This window comes from Xiphophorus maculatus, chromosome 3, assembly GCF_002775205.1.
Source record: "Xiphophorus maculatus strain JP 163 A chromosome 3, X_maculatus-5.0-male, whole genome shotgun sequence".
Lineage (NCBI taxonomy): Eukaryota > Metazoa > Chordata > Actinopteri > Cyprinodontiformes > Poeciliidae > Xiphophorus > Xiphophorus maculatus.
This window is the reverse complement of record NC_036445.1, coordinates 21,768,335-21,777,664: the sequence shown is the minus strand read 5'-3', so window position 1 is coordinate 21,777,664 and position 9,330 is coordinate 21,768,335. Positions and strand designations below refer to the sequence as shown.

At 36.8% G+C, this 9,330-nt stretch overlaps 1 protein-coding gene across 1 annotated transcript; it reads left to right on the top strand.

Moving 5' to 3' along the window:
• The first annotated feature begins 890 nt into the window (after nt 1–890).
• Nucleotides 891–5,653, top strand: LOC111608202 (lysophosphatidylcholine acyltransferase 1-like). Its single transcript, XM_023331566.1, has 2 exons — nt 891–1,064; nt 1,217–5,653. Exons 1-2 carry the CDS (start codon nt 923–925, stop codon nt 1,447–1,449), a joined length of 375 nt encoding a protein of 124 aa, XP_023187334.1. The 5' UTR covers nt 891–922; the 3' UTR covers nt 1,450–5,653.
• The last annotated feature ends 3,677 nt before the right edge of the window (nt 5,654–9,330 follow it).

Here is a 9,330-nt window from a genome sequence, read left to right as displayed (position 1 = left end):
CAAGTGTACCAAATTTCATGTCTCTACGATGAAATACGTTCATACCATTGTGTCAACAGAAAATTGCTAGTTGCCGCCGTTGAGCAATTTTTTTTGCGATTTTTGCGACAACCTTAAAATTCAAAATTTTTAAATTTTCTAGTCGCGACCGCCAAGTTTGGTGAGTTTTTGAATATGATAAAGCCCCCAAAAAGGCGCCTCTTTGGGGGGGCAGAATCGTAATAATAATAATAATAATAAGAAACAGTACAGAAACAATAGGCCTTCGCAGCGCTTTGCTGCTCGGGCCTAATAAGAAACAGTACAGATACAATAGGCCTTCGCAGCGCTTTGCTGCTCGGGCCTAATAAACAGTACAGATACAATAGGCCTTCGCAGCGCTTTGCTGCTCGGGCCTAATAATAAACAGCACAGATACAATAGGCCTTCGCAGCGCTTTGCTGCTCGGGCCTAATAAACAGTACAGATACAATAGGCCTTCGCAGCGCTTTGCTGCTCGGGCCTAATAATAAACAGTACAGATACAATAGGCCTTCGCAGCGCTTTGCTGCTCGGGCCTAATAAACAGCACAGATACAATAGGCCTTCGCAGCGCTTTGCTGCTCGGGCCTAACAAGATCAAACTGTGTGCTGATCTTGTCGTCAGACAAAATGACGCACTGTGTTTGTTGACTTGGTCTGAGTTTAATTATATTCAAGTGCTACTTGGTGATTTGAGTGCCGAAGTAGTATGATGTCTTTTTTTTTTGTTGCTCAGTGCAAGCTGTCAGTTTATTAAACATTACTTTCCAGGTTCATTGTGCAGCTGCTCAGAGCTCTGTTTCATAGAAAGGAAATGTGAATGTGCGTCACAACCAAGTAGACTTATACATTTTCACAATCTTTTAAATAAGCTGTTCGATATGCATTTCCTCTTTTGCAGATGTTTGAGGCAGAGGAAGACAGTGCCATCACAGAGAGCGAGCTGGCAGTTGTGCTAAAGACGGCTTTAGGAGTGACTCACCTCAACGTGTCCCGTCTGTTTACGGCCATCGACGTCGATGACACGGGGAAGATTACATTTGGTAAAACAATCCTCCAAACACTTCAACGCTCTTCTTTGTTATAAACTTTGCAGTCAAAGTGGGGATGGTCTTCTTTCACAGTCTAAACATTTAAAGTTCAGCCAGCTTGTAACGTTGTCTTTGTCTCTGGCTCCCCCTTGTGGTCTTTTCAGATAAGTTCCGAGGTTTTGTGGAGGAGAACCCAGACTTTGCTGATGACTATCTTCACACTGGAAGTGTAGGTCCTCAGAGTGGACCTTGTCAGGAACACCACACCCAGACCAATCCATCGACTATAAACCTGCAAGGCACTGCCAACAGCAAAACAGCCAATGGTATCTGTCCCGACTTCAGCCCTAAAGACCAGGACAGCTCAGTAGATGCACTCATAAAGAAACACAACTGATAGAGTAGAGGGAGCAGGGCCTCTCCTGGTGAGAGGGAATTCTGTAAGGGGCAATATTGGTTACCTTGTAGTAACTTTTTCACACAGTAAGAGACAACATTTCATTAAACGCAAACATAAAATGAAGTTTACCCTTTCTTATTGGTGTTGTATCCATGAGGTTCTTTTCATTTCAGCCTGTAAACAACCTTTTTTTTTCCCCATAGGAAGAATTGTCGTAATGCCAAATACTGGCTTTTTTTGGGATACAATGCTTAAATACTTGAAGGGCAAGCACTTATTAGGATTCTTGTGGTCAATTTTAATTTATTTTTACTTGTTCTCCCCTGCCGCTGCATGTTTTTAACATAAATTTACCGAGACGCAAACAATCCCTGGATTGTAAAGAGAACACAATTTTTTTGAAATCTATTTTTGTTTTGTTCTTGTAATGTTTTGTCCATTTCCTCTCTTTAATGGTAGCTGCCTTTTGAACTTTTAAATGAAAATGCAGAATAAATGGGCTCATGTTATTTCTGTGAAGAAGGAAGGCCCGGAGGAACCGGTGAGGAATGGCTGGAAGCACGAAACTTCAGCAGCCGTATTTGAGGTTATCTCGGGTCTCTGAACTTCAACAATTATAACTGCTATGAGTGTGTGTGCGCTCGTATGAATGTGTGTGTGTGTGTGTGTAAACACAGTGATATGATTTAGCTCAGGGTTCAGTGACAAAAATGGAAAAATTAACAATGATGTCATGGTTTTTGACTATTTTTAGGTTACATGCATGTAAACTGTTCTTCGCAACTGATCTCTTGTGCTTGTCGCTTCATAGTTTCATACAGTTTTGGTTATTTCAATGTTTTGTTTCATTTGATAACACACAACTTGGACCAAAATGCATTGGGTGAAAAAATTAAGCACCTTTTTTTTGTTTGTGTTTTTGTTTGCCTTTCATGTAGGCATGGGCCGGTAGGAGATTCTCAAAATATACCAAAGTGACCACACTTTCCCTGTATCACCATATTGAAAAGTTAAAAAGAAAAAAAAATGAACTCATCAAATAGTTTTTGTTTTTTTGTTTTGAAAGCATTTTAAGGAGAGGACTGTATTACATCCCCCGCCCCACAAAGCTGGAGGAAACTATGGCTAACTACAACAAGTTTGAATGCTAAGAGATGTTTTCTTTCTCATTCCGAAGCCATAATATTTTAAGCATTGGTATATCTTGAAACATAGTAACCGGCACATGCCTACCCACTCTTGTAACCGGTTAAAAGGGATCAAATTATGGCATCCGACCAGTGAAAGCAAACAATCACCAAAATTGTTGTCACTTTCTTCTCAGTGTTACATTGTTAAAAGAAAACGTTGGAGCCACTTATTGATACAGTCACAATTTTCTGAGTTCTTGTAATTTTTTTTTATTATTTGCAGTCAAAATTGGAATGTTTAACCTTCCAGAATATCCACCATGTTTCTGATCTTCACAAAAGGAAATATTTTTATTATGCTCTAAGGTGGATCCGAGAACTTGTACATGTGACCACAATAAAGAAGAGCCCACCTCTGTTAGCATTTAAACCTCATTCTGAAAATGTACTTGTAGGTTGAGCAAACTGTCGTGCTAAAATGCGTCAGTGAGCAGGGTTTAGTTTGAGTCCTGTACATGTATGAAATATATTCAGAATTAACCAGAAGTAAAGGGGAGCTACTTTTAAAATTAAAACTAAAAAGAAGGAAGATTCCAGACTTTTTTTTTTTCCATCACAAATTTAAGGAAGTTGTCGATGATCTCTAGGACTAGGTAGTCATTTTTGTAGGGGTGCACTGATTGCAGTGTTTTGGCCGATTGCCAATCTTTAAAAAGCCTGGCCTGCAGAATCCAATTTTGATTGATACCAATTTTTCGTCAGAATTGTTGCTAAATATAGCAAGAAAGCCACTGAGATCGGCTTCACATGAAAGTATCAGACGATCACCAATCTCTCAAAATTGAGGAAATCTGCACCAATAAATCAGCTGACCGATAAATCGGGTCACCCCTACGTTTTTGCGGTTTTTTTTAGACTTAAAATCTAACTATTGGTTTAATGAAGGTTTGTCTTAGTAACATTAACAAATGTTTGAATTTCAATTATGCTGGTATTTTATGAAAAAATTTAAAATATACACAGCTGCCAACTAAATTTTTTATCAAACTTTGTTTACCTCCTTCAGATTATGCGAATGATGCTCACTTCTTAATCATTTTCTGACAAATTTGGTTTTCTTTGTTCTACAGAAACGCTCAGTGTAACAACTTGTGTTTCTACTTCTCTTAAACTTTACCCTTCTTTACTTTCTGTCATTTATCATCTAACAGATCATATTTAAAGAGAATACCTCCCCTGAGAGAATCAAGTGATTCACTTTGCCGTCTGTGTTCACCATCATTTCCAAAACTGTAAATTGTCATGTTTCCATTTCGTTCGTGACCTTGTATCCTTTATATGTCCTCCTTTACGACTTTGAGTAAAGCAATATTCCTCATATGTTTAGCCTTCTCCAGATGAATGCTTTTTAAAAGTTCTAATATGTATTTTGAATATTCCAGATGCGGGACATTTTGTGAATTTTTGATATACGTATATGAATGATTATTATTCTTTTCACTGCCATGACAAAGATCTGTGATCTTCTCTGCTTTGCAGTTTGTATCGACCATAACAAATGAGCCACATTTTTTGTTCTCCTTTTTTTTAATAATCTTAGTTAGTTTGTGCTTTATTGCTCCTACACAGTGTAAAATTTTATTGCTATATTATTACTGGTGTCGCCGAGTCGACTGCTTAGGAACAAAATGCAGATTTCATATGGAAACCTATAGCCTTGATAGCCTCTACAGAATTTTTATGCTAAAAAGAGAATGTACAGACAATCTTGTCACAATCAGAAACTCTCTATAGTGCTGATCTCCCCAGTGGACATTTTCCTAAGACGTCATGGTTTTCCAGAATTTGCTTTTAGTTTTTTTGTTTTTGTTTTTGTTTTTGTTTTGTTTGAGATGTGCAGGTTGAACTAAGTGCGAGTGCAATGAGTGGTAGAGCCCTGAGGTGATGCGCCACCACATGACGGGCCAGCGTCACACAAACACTCCAGACTGCACACGCATACAAACTATCATTTCCTATGATTTATGACAATCTTAAAGCATTGTCCTGCTGTTACTTTTTTCAGAATTGTATGAATTTGTGCTTGCACTTTACAGTGCTTTTATTTTTGTAAACATAAGGTCAGAAAGCTCTGAAGCGCAGTAGGGTCATAGTCTACAGTATTTCAATTCACTCTTCACTTCTTTCCTGTTTAAAGGGAGCGCAGAGAAAATTGAGGATTGTATTTAGTTCAGTTTCAGTTCTTTCCCTAGCTCACCCTACTGTTCTTTGTCAGGATTGTGGAAATTAGTTGCCTAAAATAATTGTGTAAACTCATACAAGTTGGCAGTCAGAAAAAAAAGATTTGAAGGACTTGATTATGTTTACACCATTAAATGTTTCCTTAAATAATGCAATTTAAAAGCACTCTGCTATTAATACAGATGCTGCATTTTTGGAAAATGTTATTGTATTTGTAAACAAGCTGGAAATCAGTGAAATACATTAAAACACAACAAATTCTCAAAGTTTTGTCCCAGAAGGAATATGCTGTTTTGTTTGATTTAAACAGAATATATGATTATACAACCTCAGATATTCAAAACAAAACTTTTTTTTTTTTTTTTTTTGGTATTTAAAAAGAGTAATGTGTTGGGGCACAATGAATATACATTTCTTTTCATTTAGTTTCCCTTGTTATAAATACCTCTGTAGAGATTTAACATGAAATCTTCATGTGAGGAAAATGTAAAACCTGCAAGAGACAAACTTGTATTTATGCTATTGCTGCCTGTCACAGTTTGTTCTGCAGTGAGCCTAAGACGAAAGACTGGTGTACTCTTACAGAGTGATATTGTCTTTCTGATGGCTTATTGTAAGTGAATCACCTGAAATATTTTTTGAGGTTTTTTTTTCTTCGTCTAGTTTTATTTCCAGTCTTTTTCTATATCAAACAAGTTTTATTTTATTACTGCATTTTGATGCTAAAGAGTCATTACAAAAAAAGCTATTTTGAATCTGTTCATGATGGCTATTATGTAACTTGTCAATGTGACTCTTGGATGAAATTAAAGACAAAGTGTTAATATGCAGCCGTGTATGTCATTATTAGAACATTATGTTTCTCTGATTAAATAAAGTGGTGTTCTATGTAAAGGTGCTGTACAGTATAAAAATTAGGAGTGTAAACAAAACATTTCCAAATATCGGTTAGTATAATTTATTGATTGAAAGTATTTTGTGATGTATTTTTCTCTGTTTATCAAGAAAAGTCAGAAATGCTCATTTGAACCAATGTAGTTGAAGGAAAAGGAAAATACTCGACAGTTGTTTAATGTCTCCCTCTTGTGAGGTCATAATGAACTGCTGTTCATTTTTGAAGGCACTAGCTTTATGCTACTGACTAAAGTTTTACCCTTCCTTGTAGGTGTAAATAATGGAGGAGTTTCTAGACAATTCATCTACTTAAAAAATCTGCTTTTACACTTGTCTTTACAACACACCCAGAGCCTTTGCACATTAAAATTGAATGACTTCAGTTGCCATTTTTTGCGGTTATCTTCCACTTTTACTATAAAATCCCAAATGAGGATTGTGAAAAGAAAAGATTTATTGGGAATTTTGTTGTACTGCGACAAATGTTTGCATGCAGGTGTAGTGAGGCAGAAAAATATCACAAGTATTGTTTTTCAGATTATTTTATCAGAAAACTTACAAATGACTAACATCATTTGAATGTTGGTGCTAAATTTATTGTGACTTTTTTATTTTATCTTATTCATTGCCTCCTTTTCTTAGCTTATTTATTATCTACTTTAATGCTCTGACGCAGAACTACTTTATTAGTCTGCATCCTTGTATTTTGTTTTATTTCTTATGTTTTATTTTATTTTGTTTAACATTTGTCAGTAAACAAAAATCTGATTTTGGACAAATTTAGCTGAATTGGTGGATGGCATTTACTGAAACTAATATTGAATTGGCTTGTTTGTAACTTAATTTTATCTGTTGAAATGATTTAATTGAGCATAAGTATTTTTTAAATAAGCCAGGGTTGTTTGACTTGTGAAGTGCTTTAGGATAATATTTGATACGAGTTTATGCAGTCTAAAACTGAATTGTGAAATGAGACCTGCAGTGTGTTTTTCTGTACCTGACATGGTTGTCTGGGCTTGAGGAGCAAAGTTTTAATTGTCTCAAATAAGTGCTAGCCATGACATGTACATAACTGTCCTTGTTAATCTTTTGTTCCTTTTGTGTTCTTTTGTTGTAAAACGAGACACTAGTCAGAAAAAAGGAATGTTCTGAACTGTTCTTTGAAGCAGAACAAAAATAAGAATGGAGAAAAAAAACACCAAGGGTGTGTTGCTTTAAGACAGAATGATTTAATCCATGTATTTTCCTTTGTTTTCCTTTCATTCCTAGCTATGCATCCTTCCCCATCTCACCTTTCCACTTCACTCGTCTTCACCTCTTTTGCTCCCTCCTTGCTCTTGCTCTCTTTCTCACTAGGTCTCAGCTGTTGCATTTATGAAAACAAGACACTCGATTAAGCTCCATTCGAAATCTCATATTTCCAGCACGACTTGCATTGACCCAACAATTTCTGCTATGAGGCCTGAGGATTGATTGATGGTTGCACTTTAAAGGTGTGTACATTGTGGAGCCAGCAGATTTAGGGATTAGTGGCCAATTGATCAACTTGATTGGCTTGCATACAAGAAACTGTCATTGTGGATACGACGGGTCTTAAATCCTTCCATGGCGCGAGAGCTGATTGTGTTATTTGATGTCCTGATCCTGTTTTGGTTGAGCTGGAAACGGGAGAGGCCTGGATGTTGGGAATTATTGTGTTTAAGCCGCTGAACATGACACATAATGAAATTTATGGTTCTGCAAGGCATGTTGGTTGGTCACTGAGTTGGAGGAAGTGGAGACCAAGGCAAAAAGAGGAAATGGCTTTATAGCAGGGGGCGTTATGTTGACGGTTACTTTTTCCATTGCTTAAATTTGCAAAGTAAAATTTCTTAAAATGCTTTTTATTTGTTCTGAGTATTGAACACAAACCTTTTTGAAGGTGTGCATTTCAAGTTTTACATGGTAAATGTAAGTGGCCTGTACTTGTGTAGCACTTTATCAAGCCTACGAGACCTCGGTGTGCTTAATTCTACATTCAGCCACTCAAGAATATGAAATGAAATACAACTCAGAAAATTATTTCAGTGATTTAATTTAAAGTGAAACTTAGATTCATTATAGGAAATTAAGTAATTGAAGATTTTGTTTCCCCATTCATTTTAATAAATAGTTACATTTCTCAGGAAATTATCTTATCATCTGACCTACAACACTTGTTGGTGCTTGTCCACTGTGTTTTATTAAATCCACACTCAGCTCAGCCATTTGCACATGCTTCTATCTACTAACAAACCATATGTTGACACCAGTCCACACTGCCAAAAGTGCCAATACCAGGTTTAATTATCTTGATATAAATGTATCTGATTTGCTAGCAGACTCAAAACCCCCGCAAAGAGTAACGGGAAGACAAGAAAAATCAGACCCAGCAATGCATAGTCTGAATTCCCCTGTAGCTCGGAGAATAGACATTAAAATATTATTTCTAGTTTAGAATTTACTGGGTGATTTGGCACCAAAACACATCAAACATTTCTTGCCATTCTATCAACTCTCCAGGCCTCTCATGTCTTCAAATCTACTCTGCATTAACCAGAACCAAAACCATACGTAGAGCAGCAGCATCCAGTTTTTATGCTTCACTACTCTGGAACAAACTTTTAATTTGATTCAAAAATACTTTTTAAAACTTCAAGAAAACTGCAAAAAGCACCGTTTTATTTATAAAAGACTAAAAGAAATCTGGGCTGCTTCAGCATTCCTGCTGTTTTTCAGCAGGGCTGTGGATGTGAAGGACATAAAAATACATAAATATCTGACATTACATCAGTATATACTGTAAACATCAAATCAAGGCGAAAACCCCATTTGTTTAGAGTTGCTTTCTATTGATAACAACTAGAACATGTTTGCCACTGCAAAGTAATGTTTGTTTTTGCTCATTTTGTTGTTCTATTTTCCTCCTGATCATATCAACACTTTAAATGGCCTTATTGTCGAAAATGTGTCATGCATACAAAATTGCTTTGCCTAGCTTTTCTTACATCCTGCCTAACATTTCAACAGAATTTGGGGTTTTTATTAGTTGCGATAGTCGTCAAAATGAAGAGAAACGACACATATATCTGTGTTTGACAAATCTACGAAATAATAGTTTCACTTATTGAAACTAACTTCTTAACTAAATTAAGTTTTTGATGGCATTTACATCAACTTGACTCCTGTTGGCATAAATCCCTTTCACTGTAAAACCAGGAAAGTGCCTTAAGTCAGATGTGACTAAATCCCAGCACCGTTTCAAGCCCCCGACTTGAGTTTTGCTCTTGCTCTTCCTCCCATTAGGCCAAAAAAGAATGAACCACGATCCTCACGGATCACTTATGTTGACGTCGTGTGTGAATGTCTGCACACAAGTCTTAAAGCTTTTACCAGTCAGATGTACATAATACAGATAAGAGACGAGTAAATGCTCACATCAGGTAAGAAGATGCAGTGATGGGCGTGAGAGCAGCAGGAACGAATGAGGCTCATGTGAGGGCAGAGGGAGGGAGGAGAGTGACGGTGATGGGGGAGTGTTGTTGATTGTTCCTCATATTTCAAGAGAGGTCCCGCAGACAGATCTCCATATAAG

What these genes read in the sequence shown, in the direction of transcription:
- LOC111608202 (XM_023331566.1), top strand. Translation starts at nt 923, where the DNA reads ATGTTTGAGGCAGAGGAAGACAGTGCCATCACAGAGAGCGAGCTGGCA. An exon ending in CACGGGGAAGATTACATTTG is followed by an intron (nt 1,065 to 1,216) that starts GTAAAACAATCC and finishes TGGTCTTTTCAG; the next exon opens with ATAAGTTCCGAGGTTTTGTG.